Here is a 24,189-nt window from a genome sequence, read left to right as displayed (position 1 = left end):
TATCTGTCACTATTTCAGGAAAATACAAAAAAAAAAAAAACCCAATATTAATATCCAGATAATAGTACCTATAACTCTGTTGTATGCTGAATGTTGAACTCACAATTTCACTGGGGGACATGTAATTAATGAAGAATAGTTTTCAGTCATTTCTGTACCAACATTTCTAGTTGCTGGTCAATGCAATGTAAGTGGATTTCCCCTGAAGACTATTAATTTTCTGGTTTCTAATGTATTGGGAAGACATATTGGCAAAGTGGACTGGTCATTTACCTAAAGGTATTTTTTTCTTAAGAAAAATAGTAAATGTGATCTGCTCAATTAGGTTTATAACTGAGTTGTAATCTCCCAAATGGATCCAAGTTGTAACAAACAGTTAGCTGGTTAACCAGCCAGAGTAGAGCTTTGCAGTACTGAATGGTGATAGGAGTAATGAGAGAGTTTTGCTTGGAGAGAATTTGTAGACAAAATCCAGCAGCCTTAGCATGACAGAAGAGAGATCAAAAGAGAACAGTGGTGAAGTTTCTTGCTATTTAGAATTTTTTTTCCTTTTCCTTAGATACTGCATTAGCACATTTTCTTAATTATGCAATACTTATTCATATTTTTTCTATTGTTTTGAATCCTGAGATTTACTCAAAGTAAATGGAATTATTTTTTTCTAGCATCTAAAACTATGGAAACCTAAACATCAACTATCAGTAGTCATGAATTTCTTAAACATTTTTATAATATCTGAGTATTTCAAGCAGAAGAAACCTTTCTATTTTTTTAGAGAGAAAAATATGTTGTTTTAAGATAATTTTAAAAAATGTATTTCCAAAGATTGAACAGCATTTTTATGTCATTGCTTTTTCATACTGAATATTTAGAGAAAATGATATAACACAACACATACATGTGATTTTTGATGTTGTTTCTATTTTCTTCCTCATATGTGCTTTCTCTGTAACCTCAGAACTTGAATATTAATTATCTGAATGTAACCTGGACCATCTAACATAATATAATTACATTGATAATGATTCTATTTTCTTCTGTTTTATTTTGCCATTTTCACCATTCCACGGACACAATCTTTAGCGTTGGTCAAATCGGAAGCGATTAAGTGCCAGCAAGGTAAATATACTTTTTTTTCTTTAGATCATTTGGTTAAAAACTTTGTCTTTGTAGCAAACACAAATGACTACATGATAGATATTACCCAGCCTTTACGTCGAACAGAATTATTTTCCTCTTTCTGCTGTTATGAATAAGAAAACAACCTTCCTTTAAAAATTTTATTTAATAAGGGTGTTGCCAGATGTTTGAGCTGACTCTTGTTTTAGTGGTGACATTTTATATGTACTGGCCATGTTAGAGTGTTACACTTCATTAAGCTTGGATTATTTAGAGTTTAGCATGGTTAGATTTAGTCCCTTTAGGAAGTTATTTGCCATGAGATGGAAACTAGCATCGGTGTTGTAGGAGCAATGTAAAGATTGAAAGAAATATGTGGTATACTTTTTAAGTCTCTTTAATGTCTTTTGAAAAAGCCATTTATATCTTCAGTAAAATTTCCTTTAAAGCTTTCTCATGAATTGCTGATTTTTTATTTTTTACATTGCTAGAATCTTTTTAAGCAATTATACAATTCTGTCTGATTTATAAAAGGTGCAAGAATGCATTATTAATTTATGAAGTTATTAAAATAGCCAATTGTAACATAAATGACTAAATGTGAAAATTAGTGTAAAAATCAACCCAACAAAAAAGTATTTATAACTTAATTTAGCAGCACTGCTACTTTGTAAGGAGAAATAACAACAAAATAATTCCTATGAAGTGATGCAATTTTGAGACTATTCCTTCAGTTTCTAAATTGTGGTGGTGGTGGTGTGTGTGATCGGAAGATGTACAGATGATCTCAGTGAATGCCTGTATTTGCACACGCACATACATGTGCATACAGATATGCCAGCTCTGATTTCTAATGTCACTGTACCTCAGTTGCTTATTTCTCGACATAATAAGGAGTTTGAAACTGGGGGCACTTCCAGCTCAAAGGCTGGAGTTTGGATGCGAATGAGAGACTGTGAGAGAGAGAGAGAGAGAGAGAATTTTAAACTGACTTTTACTAGTCACTTAAGAAGAAAGCAAACTTTAAATTTTGCTTTTGAAAATATGCAGGAAACAAAGTTCTGACTCATACTTACTAAAATATATACCTTTGCATTTTGAACACTTTAAAATAATTCTCATAAGGTGTTTTGTTGCCATATGAGTTCACTTGGTTCCCAAGACTGTGTTTCTTTTTAGTAATAAAATTAATATTCAAGAAATAATAACATGGAGCCATCTCAAAAATTCCTTCAACGTTTGCCTTATTCCTTTATAGTCACTAGAGGGTAGAAGAACATCATTTCTCACCACAGGACAAAGCCCAGCTCTCACTCTCCCATATTAAGAGTTTCTGTAACCACCCAAAGCAGTAAAGTTTCCCAGAATGCTTTGGGGAAGCCTGACAAAGCAGTATTTTCTCGTTTATTGATTCTGCTCCTGCACTAAAACACTGGTACTGTACATCAATAACCATCTTTAGTTAGGGAGCTTTGGTCTGTGGAAGAGCACTGGCAGTTTGTGGAAGAACATAAAGGCTAGAAAGAAAAATTGTGAGCTTGGGGAATATTGGAGTCTAGGGAGGACAGGAGAGGTTATGGAAGAATGGCCAAAGGAATGGGGGGGGATAGAAAAAATGTTGACGACCTGGATAAAGTTATCAAAAATATGAAGCAAACAGAAGATCCTGGAGAGCAGTATTTATATGTATACTTCAGAGTTGTGTCTTAGAACTGAGCTGTTTGTCTTTTTTTGCTTTTTTCCCATCTCGGTAGTTTCTCGAATTTGACTTCAGTGCACTGGGCTCAGGGATATAATACACGCCCATCCTGAGTATACATGTTTAATAAAATTCTAGATAAATAAAGTTCACTTTATTAATTTTTGAAAGCTACTATCCTCTTATTCAAGGCATGCAAGTTGTATTTTGCTGAGAAATTTCAATTATGTTGACTTTTTGCTTCTGAGAATGTACAGTTTTAAAGAGAAAAGTCAGGTAGTGTCTGATTTGGCTTATGGAAATTAGTCACATGGAGACTTTATAGACACTTGATTAGCAATCTGTAAAAGTAGTTAAAATACCCTGGTCGGCCTATCTTTTGGTATTTTTAAATTATAAGGTTCTATTTTAGGATTTCCACATTGTATTTAATATTATGTAATAATTTAACATAAAGAAGATTACTTGGCTTTGAGTATTAAAAATTTTACTAGTCCTAAGTAATGTACTACCTAAAAATATCATTGGCTTTTTCACCTGAATCTTTTTCTTATAATAACTGTATTTAGATAATTTCTTCTTAATGCCATACATCTATAATTTTGCATCATCCAAAAGGTTCCTGAATGGTCTTTGTAGATTCTTTTTTTCAACTGTTCTCTTACTATTTGGCCCTGGATTTCAATATAGTAAATACAATGAGATTGCCTTTAAAAATAAGTTCAGGTTTCACGCGAAAGCCTTTTAAAATGGGCATTTAAATAAGAATTGGGAATTTGATTTAGTAGAGATGAGTTAGACACCTAGTTCTCTTTATGTATTTACTATATACAATCTTTGATGTGACCAGATTTGTTTCCAAGCCTTATTTCCCTCTTTTCTAATTTGTGTAACAATTCGAGAACTAAAAAATATTAACAGTGGTTATTTACCTTATATCAAATAGTCTAATATAAAGACAAAAAAGCAATGATAAAAATGGCTTTGACAAATTACTGATTGTGTTCAGAAACTGCACATATTCTGTTTCTCTCTCTCTCTCTCTCTCACACACACACACACACACACACACACACACACGCACCCCACACAACCCCTGCGATTATTTGGGTGTCTATAGGTGTTACGTCTGACTACAATGGCTATTTAGTTATGGATTATCTTTACTTTAGATGAATTTTCACCGAGATAATTACGTACTCTTACATAGCCTCTCTTTTGACTCTCTATTGTATATATTACTATGTCTGCTGTCTAAAGTAAGAAACATGACTTAGACTAGCGTAATTTTTTTTTTCTACATGAAATTAATTGACTAGTAGTGCCGATTGTTGGCCTGTTTGGTTTTATATTTTTTAATTTTGGTTCCTGTCTGTTATTGCAAAGGCTGACCTCTGCAAGATACATTCTCTAGGCACTCCTATCAGCTGGCCTCCACCTGGCTACGTACACTGAGAGGACAGTCATAGCATTTGGAGGGAATCAATCTTCCTTCCCCTCTCCCTCTCCTGTCTCCCTCTCCGACCCCTTCTTCATCCCCACCTCTCTGTCCACCTCTCCCTCTACCTTTTTCCCTGTCTCTTATACACATCTAGATGTGTATAAGAGACAGCCTCTCCCCCTCCCCAAAGTAGAAGGAGGATGAAATGAATGGAAACATTTCAGGATAAAATAATGTGAAATATGATAAGATCTCCAAACTATTTATTGTAGGGCTCCAAACAGCTTGCTTTTCAGTGTGTCCCCTGGACCAGCCGCAGCTGGTAATGGTTAGAAATCCAACGTCCTGGCTCCCATCTTAGACTTCTTCAATCAGAAACTCTGTGAATGAGGCGCAGTCATCTTTGAACAAGCCCTCCAGGTGACTGTCAAGCACCTTCAAGTTTGAGAAGCACTGGGAAGAACTAGGATATAAAGAAGGATGCTGTGAATTGTAGGAGAAAAAGCAAGTGATGTAAGGAGGGACAGGCCTTGGAGGCCATGGCTCTGGCTCCTAACCAGAAGGTGATGGAGGTGGGCTGGGATTAAGGTGAGGCAAGAGAGGTACTCTGGGTGCAAAACATAAAAGGGCATCCGGGACAGGGCATGGTGGCTCACACCTGTAATCCTAGCACTTTGGGAGGCTGAGTCAGGTGGATCACTTGAGGTCAGGAGTTCGAGACCAGCCTGGCCAACATGGTGAAACTCTGTCTTTACTGAAAATACAAAAAATACTCCTGTAGTCCCAGCTACTTGGGAGGCTGAGGCAGGAGAATTGCTTGAACCTGTGAGGCAGAGGTCATAGTGAGCCGAGATCACGCCATTGCACCCCAGCCTGAGTGACAGAGTGAGACTCCGTCTCAAAAATAATATTAATAATAAAATAAAAGGCATCCAGGCTGATGCACCAGCCCTGCACTTGCAGGACCTGGAGGATGAGCCCTGTACCTCACTGCTTCACACTATTCCCATCCCTGGATAGGGGTGCTTATAAAGTATTTTAAGTAAGAGATATAGAACAGTAGAGAAGTGAAGGCTAGCAGGATTATACAAGTAATTCAAGAAATACAAGATGATTAATACTATTGCACATGAGTCCAACATTTAACTTTGAGCTTCCTGCAGGTCAGGGAAAAAAGAAAATCTTGTTGAATCACATGGCCTTTGTTGTTGTGTTGTTTTGTCTCCTTGTTTTTTTTTTTTAGTAGTAGGAAATGCATTAGAAGCATTTCCCTGGTCCTAAAATCTGAGAGTCATTGGGTATGTGCAGTCTTTAACTATTTTTTTAAATCTTCTCTTAATCCAATTTTTATTTTTAAGTACAAAAATTGAGTGACAATTTTATCTTATAATTTAAAAATATTAAATTTAATGCAAAGCTTTTATGGCTAATATATTGTGCACAGATTATTTATGTCTCTGGAACTGATACCATTTTTATCTACAAGTATAAATTGCAACTTCTGTGGACTTTTTACATGTGGGAAATTTAAAAGGTTTTCTTTATATTCTCATGCAAGGATTTCTGTATAGTTGTAGGACAATTTATGGGTCCAGTATCCTCTTCAGATGATAGAGAGGAGCTGCAGAGAAGAATTTTCCCTGGGAGCCTGTTCCATGGATGTATGGATCTTCTCATGTCATGCAATAAAAGCTGTTGACAAGGAACAGTAGTTTTACATGTTGAAAAAGCTTGAAAGGAATATTTCAGTGAAACATTTTATAGGCTCAATGTTTTCTCTTTAGTTTTCAAAGCAGTGGTCAACATAGTTGGAATCTGACTTTACTCATTTTTCTTACGAAGTTGATTTTTTTAAATGCATTTGTTTCCATTGGCTACTTACTTTCCCATAATGACTTAGGAAAAACGATTAATGAGAGTCAAAATGGGATTTATTGGCACCATGGGAACACTGATATGTTTATACTTCTGTCTGTGAGACTATGTATGGAGTACCAGTACATTATTTGACACCTGGCAGGTATGCTCTGGCCGGTGCCTTTTCTTACTGTCCCCTTTATTGATTGATTCATTGGTTTTTTGTTATGTGCAAGAGAGTATTTTGGGGTATTACTTGGCATGGTCAGTTCTGGAGTGCCACCTAGTTGAATGTAATCTTGCTTTTGATGGCCACAGGCTGTGGCTCCAGTTCCTGACTTCATGCCCTCCTTTTAGGATTTCTTTCCTCCTGACCTCTCTGCCACTCTTCCTGGCCTGGGACAGATAAGAGGCACCAAGCTGACCTGTCCATCCTCCCTCAGTTTCCTTTGCAGCCGTGCCAAAGTTTCCCCTTTTGGGATACTGGAATTCACATCACTATCTCCCCAACCTGTCCCCAGGCCCAAAACATCAAATAATGCATGCCACCAAACTGTAGTCCATTTCGTGTATTCCAGCAATGACAGTACATTCACTGTTTTTAGAGTTTGTTCCTAGATCAGAAACTTATGAGGATTCCCTACCTGTTTGAATCCACTGGGTACAATTTTAGTCTCACTCCAAAGTTTCTCCCCTTCCTGCCTTGCGATGGTCATGAAGGAGTATATTAGTGTGTTCAAAACTCTTTTACAGAAGTTAATATGTTTCTAAGTGGCACAGCACACCTTGTTTTCACTATTAATAACTAGCCAGTGTGCCTCAGATGGAAGTCACTTTTCTGTTTTAGAAGAATGGGTGGGGATTCTGTGAGGTGGGGGCTGAGAAAGGGAGAGCAGATGAATGAATCAACATAGGAATAGCGAAAGGTCTGATCCTTTGGGAGGAAGGAGAAAAATAACAAAACCCTGATGTACTGTATTGTATCCATTATATCTGCTGAGAAATTAGGGTCAGGGCCCCGAAACTTTTCACTATCTCTTGGTGTCTGTTTCAGTTCAGGTGGGGTGGGTTTCCCCTGTGATGGGTCATTTCCTCCTCTCCTTTCACATTCCAGGCTGCATTAAGATGACAAATTTCACGTATAGGCTCGGGCACAGGCATGAAAACCTAAGCTATTCAGCTGAGTGAGTGCAGATGAGTTGATTTATTGTGGGGGAAAAAGGGGTGTTTGAAGAGCACAAAAGACTTTTGCGAGCCCAGCTCTGCAAGGAAGCACACATTAGATAGCCCAGGCCCTACCCCAGACCCCAGACTCCCTGGTCTGAGGCCTCATCAAACCTATCAAGTATGGAAGAGAAATGTTAAAGTAATTAAGAGACTTCTTTAAAGTACACACACCTCCTCCAGAATGTGTGGATCACAGATGAAACTTTATTTGAGAAATAACCTTATAGCGGTTTGCAGAAATATTTGGGGTGTAATAAGTAGAATAAAAGTCTTGTGTTCTTTTCTATCTGTGAACTCTGCAATAAATACTTCTCCTGCCCTCCCTTTAAGAGGGGGGAGAAAAAAATCTTGGACAGCAGAGAGCAAGTCCATCAGATCAAACATGACTGCGTTAAATACTAAAATGTTCAAAGTCCGACTGAGATAGATAAAAGCTTTGATGGAAAGTGGATATTTCCCAGGGACATTACAAGCAATAATCCAGATGTTATGGTGTAATGCAACGAGTGTCCGTGGATAGATCAGGAGCTCCAGCCAAGTCGCGCCTGATACAGTCCTCAGCCTTGCCCTCCCATGCTGTTCCGCCATATGGAACCGATCTCTAGGCCCCCTTAATAACCAGCTTTGGATTCCATTTTCACAGAGCTCATAGAGCTAAGTGGAGCTGTTTTATGGACAAGTTAGATAGAAGCCTTTCCAAGATAAACATCCAATTTGAAATTAGGACATACCAAGCCGCAAAATTATTTTAGGGCATATTTCATGGAAGTGCTGCCATTTTTCTTAAGCAATTGCCAGACTGTAGGATGCCCTTTGATCCTTTGTGGACATTACTCCCTTTTTTATAAAAAGGATTTTGAAATAGTTGCAGTGTTTAGGGAGGAATATATCTGTCGGAACTTTGAAGCATGGCCGTGGGACAGGTCATGCTTTAGCTTGTTGGTTGGCAAATCAAACTTTAAGAAGAAAAAAAGCAAAAGGAGGAATTGCAGCAGGATATATGAATCAAAATCTCATTTTTGTTTTAAAGGTAGAAGTTTTTAGCCCATATATCTAATAAGCTAGAAAATGTATTAAGTATATCAATATCTATATAAATATCTATAGATATATGTGCATATATGCAGATTATCTATTTATATGTTGTGATGGTGTGTGTTTATGAACAATACAAAAATTACCTAATTTTAACTGTTTCATAAACCTTTATTGAGTATGTTATATCTGGAATATATTATTTTTATATATAATAACAATAATAATGATCATATATTATTCTGGATGGAACATATTCAATAATAAAGGTTTATGAAATAGTTAAAATATTCCTATACATATATTCCCATATATGTGTGTGTGTGTATATATATATGAAGTAAGAAGGAATTACTCCTGTTCACCAGAGAAGAGGATATTTCTTTCTTTTCAAAATTATTTCCTCATTTGCCCCTTCTGTTCTATCTCACCACCTGCAAAACCTGTGTGTGTGTGTGTGTGTGTGTGTGTGTGTGTGTGTGTGTGTGTGTGTATGTTTTAAGAGAAAAGTCACATGGATATTTATATGGTTAGACTTTGTGTCCCTACCCAAATCTCATCTTGAATTGTAATCCCCATAATCCCCACTTGTCAAGGGAAAGACCAGGTGGAAGTAACTGAATTATGGGGGTGGTTTCCCAATGCTGTTCTCATGATAGTGTGTTCTCATGAGATCTGATGGCTTTATAAGCGACTCTTTCCACTTCACTTGGTACTTCTCCTTCCTGCCACCTTGTGAAGAAGGTGCCTTGCTTCCCCTTCACCTACCACTGTGATTAAGTTTCCTGAGACCTCCCTAGCCACGCTGCACTGAGTCAATTAAACCTCTTTCCTTTATAAATTACCGACCAGGCAGTTTTTTATAGCGGCATGAAAATGAACTGATACAGATATGAAGTTTGGGAATATGTGTTTTCTTAAATGTATTTTGTTTAAGGTTGTCATAAATGGTCAAAATACCTAGTGTGGCATTGTTGCGTCATTTATTAAGAGTCTTGGAGTGGCCTGGGTTCGATGAGGTAAGCTGATCTATAATGACTATGGTACTGACATACCATTTGTTGTGATAAATTGTGACTAACTGGTGTCCGAGCAAATTGGTGTCTAAATGATCTGGAAGATATAGCGAGTGATGGCAGGAATGAATATATAGTGTTAGAAATTCATTGCTCGGCGATGATGCTCAGCACCATTTACATTCTTCAGCCCATTTATTTCTCCTTCAATAAAGAAGCCTATGCTTGTGTTATTTCATTTATTGAACGGACAACGTAAATGAACTCTGCTAACTAAATGCAGCGTGTGGATCATGTGGGGATCCCAATTCAGACAAACTAGCCATAAAAAGGCATGGTTGAGACCATCAGGGAAATGTGAATATGCACTGTGTATTTAACATGCTAGACAACTTATGGTTAATGCCATTGAGTGTGATCATAGCGGGATTGTTACGTAAAAACAAATGTGAATTTTGCTTTAAGATATTTCAACTGGAAAAGAATGAAGGTATAGGTAAAATAACATTTGCAAGACAGTGAATCTGGTGATTAAGTACATGGAGATTTATTATACTTTTCTCTTTACCTTTGTGTATGTTTGAACATTTACATAGTGGAAATTAAAAAATGAAGTGTGACTACTCTATTTACAACTTATAACAGGACATTTGCCTTTTTCCTCTAAGGTATGTACGAGTGGTTGTAATATAATTTAGCAAAGGTAATAAGAGTTAAGTTATTGAACCCCTCCTGGGTCCCAGGTGCAGTGAGATGTACTTTATATACTCCCTTCCCTCCCACCCCCACCCCAGATCTGCAAAGCTCATTTGGCCAGCTAGGCCACTGAAGGCTCTATTTGGAGTAGTGAATCTTACGTGGTATGGGGCTTTTGGCAGTACCCCAAGGAATAAAGAGAAGCGGAGACAGATTCAAATGTGAAAGATAAATTCAAAGTCATTATTTCTGAATGCCCAGAGATATTTTGCTTCCTTGAAAAGCAATGCTTGTTCTTGTATAATATCTGTTTCCCAGAATGCCTTTCTTCCTCTCACACTATTAAAATAGCTAAAGGCCCAGTTGAAGGAGTCCCTCCAAAGAACGCATCTGGGTGGGAGTACAGGCCAGTGCCAAATCAAAGTGTTGCATATACTCATCCTTCACTATATTATTACAACTCCAAAGCTTGAGAAGGAAGTCACATAACTGTGACAGCAGCTTTTCAAAACCAATGAAAAATAACACTTTTCACCAGGCAGGGAGGAATTTTTTTTTTGTTATCAAATATTGAAAGTTGGAATTCCTATGACCAGCAAAGTCACTCTTAGGAATTAGAAGCAAGTTTACATGTCATCTTTATTTTTCGCTTTAGTCCTCTTTGATACGCAACCTGCGGCTCTCTGAGTCCTTGAAAAAGAACCAACTCTGGAACGGGATTATAAGTATAACTTTGTTGGAAGGGAAGAATGTCTCAGGAGGAAGCATGACAGAGATGTTTGTCCAGTTAAAACTGGGACATCAGAGGTATAAAAGTAAGGTAAGTTCTATCTTTCCATAAGGAGAACAATATATTTAAAATAAAAAAAATTAAAAATTGTTTCCCACTTTAAATTTTACTAAAGTAGAAGTAATTTATATTTAGCCCTCCTAACTATATTAAGGAGCAGAAAACAAAATAATTGTATAGATGCAGTCAATTAATGTGGGTATTGTATTAATTGCTTAGTATGGTTTATTTTAATTTAGTAACTCAGCGCTAGAGAAAGCTTATTAAATCATAGATTTGAATGTGTGACTTATTTTCATTTTGAAAATAAGAAAATTATGTTTCATAGAATGCGGGAAAAGGATAAGTAAGAGTTTTCAAAATGCTGCAAAAATAGAATAGCATAATACATGATATTTGGGTTAAAAATGTGAGATAATTAAAAATATTTGCTTTCTCTTGCTTGCTAGTCTTCACACCAAAAATAGTATCTAGTGCTGCTGTTTTTTTGCTGTGATTAAAAATAATAAACTATCCAAAGTATGAAAAGTGATTTATTTTAAACAATCACAATGGCATTTTTAACTGTCTTTAAAAGTAATTCATCTTATTCTGCTGATCCAAATTCCATTTAATTTTTAATCTTAGTAATTTGGTGTGGATTTTATTTCAAAAACTATAGTCCCTAAACCATGATAATTAATTAGTTTTACATAACTGTCAGACAGGAATATTTCCTATGTTTTATGGATTGAAGGAGCTCTGGGGTACTTGAAAGTTACATCACTTGCCAACAGTCACATAGGAAAAAAAATCAGTGGACACTTTTGAAAATATAACCGAGGATATTTCTAGCATCGAGGACATAGCAGATATAGACAAGTTGGAAAATGATTTAGGGAGGCAAGAGGTTGTGCACACTGCACAGTTTTCAGTACAGAATCAAATATTAGATGTCATTTACTCTAGCACAAAGTAGAGAATTGAGGCTCATGTTGAAGAATAGTTTATAAAAAATGTGAAAGTTGAGGGCGCGTTAAGACAGAAGTATGCAGATAATTATTTTAACCAGGTAATTTCAGGCTTTGCCTCACAGTGAGGGTATCCAGAATAACCATATCTCTCTACTAAGATTCCTTTAGCTTGCCAGGGTCGGGCTAAGGATTTATGGAAAAATTATTCATCACTAAGCACACTTAGCCCTTTGGACTAAGGTGAAGTGTAGAATTAGTTCAGTATCTGCTACATTCACCCTTGGGGAATACTGCATTTAATTTGTGGTCTAACAGAGTTTTCCTTTTTATTTTTCTCTCTCTCTGGTTTCTAAATTTTGTGATCCAGTATATTAAGCCTGATGTGAAAAACAACTGAAATAATTTTACATGACATGGGCTACAGCCGAGGTCTGAGTTCTCTATGTTTTTCTTATGCAAGAATAGTTGGTACCGGGATTTAATACATGACACTGCACCCCTAGAGCCTAATACTCTGGGACCAACATTCTTGCTTACTTTGTATTCACAAATTTAATCTCTATGTAAAGGAAACAAAAACAAAAATCCTGCCAATGAACCAAACATAGAAGCAGTTTGAATCACTTTTGAAGAACACAGAAACACTTGCGGAGTTTTCATGTCACTCTTGTGAATTTTTAGGTTTGGCTGCAGTGGAATTTCCTAGTCTTCCTCCAATCCTAGGGACTGGATTCACTAACTTTGGATTTAAAAATAGGTGGCAATATATAAATCATGGGTTTCTCATTTAATGCATCTGACAGATGTTACTTAAGACCCCAAACTGTTAATGTATATAGTTGGTAAGCTAGCATAGAATGGATATGCCAACAAAACTGTTACTTGCATTCAATTGAGCAATTAGTATGATCTCCTATAAAAGAAACAATTGGAAGGTGTCTGTTTTGATATATGTCCACTGTGTATGTGTGTGTATACATAATTTATGGTTTCTTGTGAGGTAACAGTATTCTTTGTAACTTGGTGGATAAATTATTGGATCTGGGGGGCAGCTAAGAGAGTAGTAATGTTTTGCCAATTGTTGAACCCACCAAGTCCCTTTCGTTCATTCTAAAAAGGGAAGTTTTCCTTTATAAGGGGTGAGGTCCATCATCTTGACTCCCTGCAGTTTAATGATGAAATTAATGTGTAGCTTCTGTAGCAATGAATGACATTTTAAGAAAATAAATATTATAACTGCATGTTTTCTAGACACTGTGTAAGAGTGCAAATCCGCAGTGGCAGGAACAGTTTGACTTTCACTACTTCTCTGACAGGATGGGCATTTTGGACATTGAAGTGTGGGGAAAGGACAGCAAAAAGCATGAGGAGCGTCTGGGCACGTGAGTCCCCTCTGCTTTCCAGTGGCGGGAGCATGTTTCTGCATGGGGCTGGTTCTGAGAGGTGATCTCTGTGTGTTAGGGCTGAGGGCACTACCTTGCATCCCTCACCCCAGAGTGCCAGCAGTGAGCTGGATGGCCAGTCCTAACTGGGGGAAAGATTGCTTTTCATTTTTGTTTGTTTAATTGGGAAATGTCATTCAGTATTGATTAAAATAATGTGTGTAAGGAATTATCTAAAGAAAGTTAACCTGCTATCTCAGACTATTCAAAACATTTTATATAAATTTCCAACATACCCTGTAATTTTAGTTTTGCTACCTAGTGAAATGTTATATAATTTAGTAAAGATCTAAGGCTAGGTGTTCCCATGATGGAAGCATTTCACTGTCCTTGATGTACTTTATAGCACAACAAGGAATGGAGTTTGAGGCCAAATCTATTTTATTTTATTTCTTTACTTTTGGACCCTCTCAATTGAGATCCTCAAATGTGTAATGAACAATAATATCAATATTATTGCTTCTTCCTAGGGTTGTAGTGAAAAATAGAATGAAATGAAGCAGCATAGGTGCTGTAACCAGCATACAGTAAGCAAAAAAGGGATGCTGGCAGAAGCACAGATCATCTTTGAGCTTCAGAAAAGCCCTTTGAGTTACTGGTATCATGCTAATTCTATAAATGATGAAATGCAGCTTCAGAAGTTTACACATTACTTGGCCTTGGACTTAGTCATGAGCTCCAGAGTCAGGATTTTGTGTTTTCAAAGACCAAGTAGTTTTCTCCATCAAATCACTTGCCTTGTGTTCATTCTGTATACATATTGTTTGTATGCAGATCTTAAATTTAGAACACAGATGTTGAAAGGGATCCCAACCACTATGGTGTGTCTTTCTCGAAGCTGGATCTTGGGTTCAGGGAGATGCCTTAGGGTCACCCCTTGAGGAATGGGAGGGCCTCCTTGCATCTCTCCTCTGTGGCCAGAGCATCTCAGCTTTTGCCTGTGCTCTATATTGGGATTCCGTTTGAAGAAAGGGTTTTGTTGCTGAAAACGAAAGATTGAAAACCATTTATCTAGTAAAAACCCCTTCATTTTACAAACAAGGAAATGCGGAGGCCCAAGGAGGTGAAATGTTTTTTTCATCAGTAAGGTGTTTAGAGGCATAAACAGGTTCAGACCCAGCTAACCCAATACCTGTGCAGGACTTTTTCTCAGTCAAATGCTTAGCACAGTGTCTGACTGCTTGTTGTCATTGGCTCATCCCACCTCAGAATCCTGAGATAGATGTGTAAGGGGTTCAGTACCTCCGGAATGTTGCTCCAGTGTCTCTCAATATGGGTACCCTGTTGCATGGGACTGTCTGGCATGTTGCAGTATGTTTAGCAAACCTGGCTCTCACCTGATACCAGTAACTTCCCTTGATTATTGTGTGAAAAACATACAAGCATATGTATGCACACACATGCACACCCAGCACCCCTTTGTTCCATAACATGTATGCAAACACCCCTAGAGGACCAGCACTGCGCCCACTTAAAACTTCTGACCTCACCCTCCACATCTCTGGTTGCATTACTTTTTTTTTTTTCCCATCAATATTTTAATGCACTTAGGTTTCAAAATAATGGCACTCACACGTATACAGAACTAAGCATAAGAGTAAAAAAAAAACCACAGACAAATCTGCAGTATTTTCTTTTGAGAATAATTGTTTTAAAGCTACTTTTTTTTTTTTTTTGCACCATCTGCACATCCCCAATTCTATGCTTATCTTTTAGAATGCAATCATTTCTTCCATGGCCATCTCCCAGCCAGGTTTGCATTTAGGAGCAAACCCACTTCCTGTGGTCCAGTCTTTTACAGACATGGCCTATCGGATGACTTCTGTGACCTTGTCTCTCTCTTCTCCACTCACACAGGGTAACTGAGATAGCTCAGGCTCAGGTACTTCTCAGTATCTCTGATGTTGTCACTGCTCTGATATACCAGGACCCTGCCAATACGGATGGTAGTAGGATTCGAAATTTTGTGCTAGCCCAAAGAGCAAAGATCACTTACACAAATGTAGAGAACTCTGTGTCCCAAAGTGTTATCTGAACAGCGGGAACAGGGTCCTTCTGTGATGAATGGCCAGCATGTTGTTTTAGTAGGTGCAAAGAATAATGCCGCTGCATTTCACAAGTCATTGTACTGTCATGCTTCCTTCACATAATAGGAAATGCTTTTCCAAATGAGTGTTGGGTTGCTCACAGAGACAATAAAAGTAATTTAAGATGTCCCTTGTAATCCATGTTTTGTCATTTGGGTGTTCATTTATTATTTTAGCTATTTCCTGTTTGTAACTGAGACATATACCTGTCTTGGTGGTCATTCTGTTCTTCCTCTTCATGAATTTTAAATAATTTTTTTTTTTTTTTGGTATCCTTTTCCTTTTTCCTCTCCTGTAGTACAAAAGATAACAAAAGTATCTCTTGGGAACTGGTGCTACTGCTTTACCCTGCAGCGAACTTGCAGGTGGGGGAAATCTATGATAAAATATTGACTGCTTCTCAGACTGAAAGATTGTGCTAGCATATGTACATCACTGACATGCTACTTATGGTTCCTTCTTCCCGGCTATTGTTTAAATATTTCAAGATTTTTTTTTTTTTAAACATATTTGCTTTTCTTTGTGATCTTCATTCTAAGACCCAGCTATTTTATTTTCCAACTGTTGGGAAAAACCTTTTTGCATCAGGAGGCTCTCTGCTGTGCAAATGTATCTTAACTGTCTCCTCTCCACAGCCTGTCTCATGCTTTGTTTTGGATAAAACCTTGATATTCATAACTGAACATTACAATTAAAAATCTAGATGGACTCTGGGAAAATTCTCTTCAGGGAAGCTGTGTAGGCAGTTCAGTGGGAGGGAAGGAACATTAGCTCTGGGGTCACACATCCTGAGCTTGCTGATCATCACTTTGTCTGCTCACTGTGGGACTTGGATGGTGGATTCCCTGTGGAGTCTGGCTCTGTATCTATATAATGGGCTCACTGGCCAACTGGCAGGGTCATCATGGCTAACAGTAACAACATCTACTTGACATTGTTTATTCCCTTGCGCACTCTGATGGTAGGTATTACTTATTATTAATTTTGAGATTTTTCTGCATGTAAACTGTAGGTCCTCACACCTTGGCAACTCAAATTATGCAATTTAAGAAAATAAAGTATGACTAGGAAAATTCAATGTATTTTTTTTCCTCCAAAACAGCATAGAATTTGTTGATATTTTTTGGTAAAAGTGAGCAGTGACCATCATCAAGGACATGGTAGGAGGGACATCCATTGATGGAAGGGTTGGGCAGTGTAGGTCAGCCTGAACAATACTGAAGTTTTGTAACCATGTATGACAAGGCTGGGGTAGTGGTTGCTTATGTGTAGAGAAATCACAATGGCATGGGTAGGTTGTTAGCTTGGTGATGGTTACAATGTGGACCTGCCCATTAGGCCCCTCCTCCAGGCTCTCCTGAGTCATGTGGAACTTGCTGACTTCCCCTTTTTCCATAATCCACCTACCTTCAGGTTCCGCCTGAGCCGCAAGTAACTCCTAAAAACACTGGGGTTGGTGAGATGAAGGTGCTCAGGTAAGAGCCATCATCCCCTGAAACTGTGTTGCCTGCCAACTCCAGTGTTTGTTCACGGGCAAAACCAGCAAAAAAGCATCTGATCTTAGATAGAAACAGTGAGCTTTTAGGGGAGAGTAAGACATAAAGCTGAGTTTAACTGGCTCCAACTTTTAAACAAAATGTCAAGAGTATGAATATAGAGTAATATAGATTATTCCATTTTGAGCCATTTCAAAGTAATCGTACCAATTTCTTAAAGTATATTTTATATTTCAAGGGGATTCTACAGATTAACTCATTATAGAATTTTCTAGACTTAATTTAGTTTGGAAAGGTTGAGAATGGGAACCCACAAGCCAATTCGGACTAGCCTGCCTCAGAGTCCCTCCTCAGTCCCAGATGGTGCTGGTTAAGCGGCTCTGACATTCTACCAGTTTATTAGTGGCTCTGAGACAGTGAAAAATCTGGGCTGGAGTATTTCTCTGGACAAATTGCACCCCATGTCGTTGATCTGCTTTTACAGCCAGGCTTGACACATTCACCATTTTCCTCCTGTTCCCTGGCTTCCTTAGCCGCTGAGATTTACAGCTTTTAAAACTCTAGCACTCTTTTTTGCCCCTTGCCTTTAAGTTAAAAGCTGACCAGTCTGTAATATAAAACATAGAATTATGGTAATGAATAAGAGGTTAAAAGCTATCATGGCAAGTAAAACTTGAGCAGGTTTGTCTGACTGATATGGTAAAATTATGTGTTGAATTAAAACATTAAAATGCTGTGGGATTAATGGAGAAAGACAAGAATGGGAGGTTAGAAACAATGCTAAATCAGCACATTAACTGCCTGTGGGTTAGAGGGGGTGGCTTTAATATATGCCTATTGTAGGAAAGCGAAAAAAAAGTAATTTAGTCTCTTTTCTTCAGGTGAGTAGAACAATGGCATTTTAAATCTGAGAGGCACCTAGTAAATACATTTATTTCAATTCCTTTCCTACATAGGGGAAGAAACAGAGGCTGCAGAAGATTTAGTTATTTCACAAAAAAACACTGTAATTTGGAGTTTTTGACTTCATGAGTTTTGTGACAGTGCTGACATTCATTCTTTCGTGCATTCAATTTATTCAAATCCAGAGCACGTCATATGTTGGGCAGAAGGCAAAATACTTGAGGATTCAGTGGACAATGATACAGAAAAGGCTGCTGTCCTTGGGCTACTACAAGTAAGCAGGCAGTGGCAGTAGGTGGAATGAGGACTGCAGGTCCTGGCATCATGGATGCCAATTTGGGCTTAGAATGAAAGAGGAGGCTTCCTTGAAGAACAGCGGTCTAAGCTGAGACTTGTAGGAATAGTGGTAGTTAACAAGGAGACAGAAAGAAGAGCTTTCCAGGAAGACAGCATAACATAGGCAAAGGCCTGGAGAGGGGAGAGAGCACATTCCCTCTGAGAACCTTGATGGAGTGGAAAGATCAATGGTGTCACATGATAAGGCTAGAGAAGAGGGCAGGGGTGAAGGCACAAAGCCGTTGGATTCCATCTCTTGCAGATGAACAATGGGTGGTCCTTCTTAGACACTAACACAGCAGCGACTTGGCTATTTTGATTTCTATAATGTAAATCTTGTTGCAATGGAGCTCCTATTAATTACATTTTTAAAAAGCTGACGTTGGAATAAAAATTTTCTGGTTACCTAAGGGCCCGGTGTGTTGCACCTTCTGAATGACTGTCCAAAGACATTTAGTCCCCTTGTGTGTGAAGTCGTATGTGATGCCACTGGAGCAGACCTAACTGGTTCATGCTCATTAATTGAATTCCTTATATAGATGCTCTGAGTGTGTATTTTCCATATTGTTTCTATCAGACAGAAGGGAACAATTTTTATAGGTTTTATTGCTTTATCCATTTTTATTAACTAACAGATCATTGGATATTTTGACCAGAGTTTCTTGGGCTGTCGTGAGTTAAAAAAATTTACATTAAAAAAAAAAAAAAGACGTATAATTCACCACCACTAAATTACAAGTGTTTCAGTAGTTCAGGGGTCAGCAAACCAGGGCTTATAGGTGAAATCCATATGGCTGCCTGTTTTTGTAAATAAAGTTTTTTTTGGAAAAAACTTTGTTTACATTGTCTATTACTGCTTTTATGGTACAAGGGCTGATTTTAGTAGTTGCTAGACAAAACTTATAGCCCACAAACCAAAAATAGTTATTAGCCCCTCACACCTGCCCATAACAGGGAAAGGCTAATCCTGTACCCTGCCAATAAGATGTAGCCAAAGAGAGGACAGAAAAGAGCAAGATTTACGGGTCTTCAGCAGTGACTAGAAAGACATAAGAGTCCAACCAAATTATTTAGTATTTTTTTCAGAGAAGAATCCAGAACAATAATGAAAAAGAAGAAGCCTAGTTTCTTCTTTGGAGATTTTTCGTATTGCAGATGTCTTTGATGAATGTATTATAGAATGTTTACATCTTAAAGACTTTAGTCTTTGAACTTATGAAAAAATGCAAAAAGCCATTTTGGTCATTTGATATTTCTCTTTTGGAAGGTTGGATGAGTATTATGGTTAACAGTATTTGCAATTTGAAGGGAAAAAAGTCTTTTTGTTAAGAAAATATTCTGCTGCTTTTCTGGTAATGCAGTAACCTCTTACTAGGTTGGGGGTTAATGAAAATAATTCTCTCAGTCTCTGGCTAATGTCCAGAGCTTCTGGTTCTCCTTCAAACTTTATGACAAAACTGGAGCAGTGTAAGCTGGAGTTGAAATAGGTTAACCATGAGGCCTGAAGAAGGTTTTGTATGAAATACATTTTTTCTGTCTCCCATCTTTCCTCCTCCTTCTAGAATGTGGAAATAAATGGGGACACGATGTGGGTAGAAGAGTTGCAGAATGTTTATAAAAAGTCATTGTTAAAGGGGGGCTACTATGGTAGCTTTAAATTAATTCTTAACATACCGGTTCATGTGGTGGGTCAGGACCTCTAAGAGGCTGGGTCATAACCCATGTCCAGAAAGACTAAGTTTTAATTTTGATTGACATGATGCTAATATCATGATGCTAATATATCAGTTTAGCTTGTTTCTTGTAGTCACTGAGAAAGTACAAGTAAATACTTGGCTGGATTCACTCGTTAGTTGTCAAAGAATGTAGAATCCATTAAGCTGATGCCTAAATCTTCAACCTGTTGCTTATAGGACTCTAATATCTAAACTAGAAATGGCTATTTTTCATGAAAGTGTTCATTCTAGTGAAGGGACTAATTTTTTTTAATCACATAAGTGGAAAACATTCGCAGTAGACAGAAATGAGTGAAAAGCTTGTGAAAATGTGTAATTTTGAGAAGAAACCCAATATTTAATTTGCATTTCATCTGGTATGTGGTTCAGCTTTTACTTAAAATTGATAAACTGCTCTGTTCCAATAAGTTGAGCACTTAAACAGTCACTAGGAAAATTTTCAGTTATTCCAATTGTGGTAATACTGCTCACAGCGTTATTAGATTACTCTAGAATTAATATCAGGTTCATTTTGAATTATCCAAGAAAAATTTTATTAGAGCTTACTTATATATTATTTCTGACCCTCAAATATTATTAGCTGTCAGAGCACTTGTATCTAAATAAATTTTGGCTGCTCTAAGAACCAACAAAACTACCATCCCAACAAAGAAGGCAAACGTTTAAAGGACAAAACTAAATTGCCATTATTAATGGTATTAAAAAGAATGTGCCATCAATAGGCTATTGTTAATTTGTAACAGTGTGATTAGCAGAGAAAATTTCTACAAATTTGGATTATTTACCTTTCCGTAAGAAAGAGCTTTATTAAATGAAAGTGTATGTAACAGTGTAAAATAATGCTTAGCAAACTACTCCTAAATAGAAATATTATTGCAATATTGGTTAAGAATTTGTGGGGACCTACTTTTCTAGAAATAAATGGTCTAAAGCACTTGACATTTCTTTCTTTCCAAGCAAATTTGATTTCCCACTTACATCATGCTTATGAAATAAAAATATTTAATAACGTATTTTTTATAGATAGTAATGCAATTTAACTTTAAAAGCTTCCCTATTGATACAGAAAAATTGTTTTGATTCAAATCAGAGGGTTATTTAAAAACACATTTTTTGTAATCTGTCTCCTATAGAAATATTTGATGAATTTATTACATGCAAAAACTCTAATGGCCACTCCCTCCTGTAATTGGGGTCACTTTTGATAAATAGGAAATAAATAGGAAATAAATGCCCACCTAAATTAATTATATGGACACATATTGATATGTAAAATATTTTAAAATATTGTAATAAAGTCTAGTAGAGTCTTTTGATGTCATATTTGTTTGGAAACATGATTGCAACCTTTCTCTCAAATTTCTTAAAGTGGAAGTTTTCGTCCACATAGCCATATGGCTCAAAATTGCCATCGCTTTATATAGTATGTAAGTTTACCTATTTGTAATTAACTGCAAATGTACAAAGTCCATTGACGGCTTAGGAAAAGAATCTATCTTTATTGTTCATTCTGGGGAGCAGTGCTTCCATCCTTTTCTGAAGTCTTGAATATTCATCTTATTCTATAATTATGGAGGGTAAAGGAGAATGTAAAAAATAAAAATGATGTCTGGGAATACCATACCCCACTTTACTCCACCCCACCTACTTCACCCACCTGCATACATAAACAAAGCAGGTGTGGTCCAGGCAAACCCAGAGTTGTCAGTGTTAAGGCAAATAAATGGCTTAGCACCTCAGTCCCCTTTTTTGGTGTTTGCTTCTGTATTTAAATGTGTTTGAGGTTTTCAACATCCCCAGAACATTGGCTGTTAAGAGGCGGAAAACATGCAATTTATAGCAGATGGGTACAGCCTTTCCTGGCAGTGCTGCTGAAATGGGATCAATCAACAGCACTTCATGCTTCATTTGTCCGAAAGAAACCCACCTGGGGAAACCCTGTGGCACTGTGCCTATTAGGAAAACACCTTAACGTGTTGTTTAAGATAAAAATTCGCCAGTTGGCATTAATCAGGAAGAAAACGGTTTCTCCATTAACCCTCTCCCACTTGCCTTTCTCTTATCTTTCTTTTTTTTTCCTTCATGTTTTGAACCATAATCCTTTATTCTCTTTAATCATAGAAGACACAGCCCAGGGAAGCCATACAACATGCTTACTCATAAGGCTTAAACTTTCAAACTTTTTCTCCCTAATTTTTGATCTTATCTTTCTACAAACCTTATTTGGCAAAGATCGTAATCCTGTTTTCATTTTCCATCTGCCAATGCTGCCTTCTTTTTGATTTTCTGGACCTCTTCCTCTCCTTAATTTTAGGATGTGTTAGTCTGGGAGTGAGCATTATGAATTGGCGCAACCTTCGCTGTTCAATAAACCTAAGACCAGACAGAGTGAGTTTTGGGGGGTGATGAAATCAAAGCCAGGTGCTTTGGAGGTACCACAATGGCCTTGAATTAATAACTTTTCTTTCTCTGATTCCTGAAACTTTTCTAGGTGTAAAGTGGATATCTCGGCACTCCCTCTGAAGCAAGCCAACTGCCTGGAGCTGCCACTGGACAGCTGTCTGGGGGCTCTCCTTATGTTGGTCACACTTACACCCTGTGCGGGGGTCTCCATCTCTGATCTGTGTGTCTGCCCCTTAGCAGACCCCAGCGAAAGAAAGCAGATTACCCAGCGATATGTGAGTGTTTTGCCTTATTGTACACTCGCCCTCCTCCCTTCTCTTTTAAAACAAAGTCTTTATTGAAACAAAGTCCCTGAATTGAAAAACTACATCAAAAGAAATCTTTGTCCCAAGTTTCATTGTACGTCATAAAACAAGACATCAGACTTAGGGGTTAATGCATTAGTGAAAAGGTGACAGTAGAATTAAGAGTTGGTTTTGCTATTTGAAAAGGCAAAAAGATATTCTGAATTTTTAGCTTTTAGCAAGTCTTTAGGGAATGTTGAAATCCCCAGGGAAGCAGACTCCTGCTTAGCCTGTCTGTGTGTATAAATAGGGCTTTTAATATAAGTTCACAAATAACTTTACCAGCCATTAATGTTTGCAATGTTATGGATACCTTTGCAGAACTTCTTAGGATCAAGTGAGAACCTGCTCGTGCCTTGTAAAGCAATGACACTAGCTGGACACGAAGGACTGCTGTTCTGAACTGCTCTGGATAAGAGCAGTGTGTGATTTCTCCCTAAGTAGTTACAGTGTGCTTAACAGTCCACTCAGCATTTTTAAATGAAATGGCTGTGTCCTCTTCATTTATTTTTTGTACTCTGGCTTTCTAGGTGCCTTTATTTGCATTCTGCTTTTATCCTATCTTCTTTATAAATCAATATGTTTATTTTAGTGCCACACAGGGAAGGCATGTTTTAGGAAAGTGGCCTGAAAATGAAGCAAAGATGAATCCCTATTCAATGGTACTATCATTCTCAGCATAAACTTTAGTGTCACCAGGATCCTTCACTGTGTAGATGTATTGATTAATTGAATAATTCTTTATCTTCGGGAGTACAAGACCTAGCCACATAGCTCATTGTCAATGCAGACTGTGCATGTGAGCTTGGCATACTGTGAAGAAGGTTTGACACAACTCACTATTAACATTCTCTCTGATTAGGTAAGCAAATGAAAATTTAATGGTGAAGGATACAGTTTTTCCCCAAGCTTTCCAATGGATAAGTTGACAAATTTACCAAATTCATGAGGAGTTTTGTGTATTTATAAAGTAACATTAGATACCATCTACATCTAGGTGTAAAGTGGATAAAGTAATACCTGCTTTGAATAATGCTTTAGGATTTGAGGAGTAGTAATCGAAAAGAGGTTTGAAGAGGCTATGATCAAAATAGAAATACTGAGTGCTTCTTCAGCTAGCAAGCTGGCCAGCATGTTAGAGGGAACAAATGCTGTTTCAAAGCACAAGTTACAGCCCCCGGATTTGTTTTTCAGGTTGTAAGAACAGATCATCTTTAAAGGCATTTCCACTTCTAAATTGTAAAAGTACTTCATTTCAAATGTGTTCTCTTAGTTTAAAAACTAATTGCTTTGTTTGTTTGTTTAGGTTGAAAATAGAGAGGAGAAACAACTTTCAAATGTTTTTAGGAATGATGCATATTAAGTTAGGCAAACTGTTGTTAAGCTTGTGTTATTCTATCTGAAATGCCTAAATAACAAGTATTTTAATAGCCTTTCGTAAATCCTTGGGATCTGTTTATCACAGGTTTTTAGCTATCTAATGATGACAAATAGCATATCCAACGGTTTTAAGGCAGTATCTTTTTCAGTAGGTGTGTTCTGGAGGCATGAGAAGAGAGTTTATCTGCTGGCCTCTTTCATGCATGATTTCTTAAGGATGCCATGTATA

General features: G+C 37.3%; 1 protein-coding gene across 3 annotated transcripts in view; it reads left to right on the top strand.

Moving 5' to 3' along the window:
- MCTP2 (multiple C2 domains, transmembrane 2) overlaps positions 1-24,189 on the top strand; it is a 198,105-nt gene that overhangs the window by 53,095 nt on the left and 120,821 nt on the right. For 2 of the 3 annotated variants that reach the window (XM_011969822.1, XM_011969821.1), the window contains exons 7-10: positions 1,084-1,119; positions 10,746-10,910; positions 13,085-13,215; positions 22,325-22,511. In XM_011969822.1, coding sequence (XP_011825212.1) covers positions 1,084-1,119; positions 10,746-10,910; positions 13,085-13,215; positions 22,325-22,511 — 519 coding nt within the window. Of the gene's footprint in view, positions 1-1,083; positions 1,120-10,535; positions 10,911-13,084; positions 13,216-22,324; positions 22,512-24,189 lie in introns of those variants that run through there. The other variant, XM_011969823.1, reaches the window with a different exon arrangement.

Source organism: Mandrillus leucophaeus, unplaced genomic scaffold (assembly GCF_000951045.1).
Source record: "Mandrillus leucophaeus isolate KB7577 unplaced genomic scaffold, Mleu.le_1.0 Scaffold91, whole genome shotgun sequence".
Taxonomy (NCBI): Eukaryota; Metazoa; Chordata; class Mammalia; order Primates; family Cercopithecidae; genus Mandrillus; species Mandrillus leucophaeus.
The sequence above is the reverse complement of the archived record's forward strand: the minus strand, read 5'-3'. Positions and strand labels throughout refer to the sequence as shown.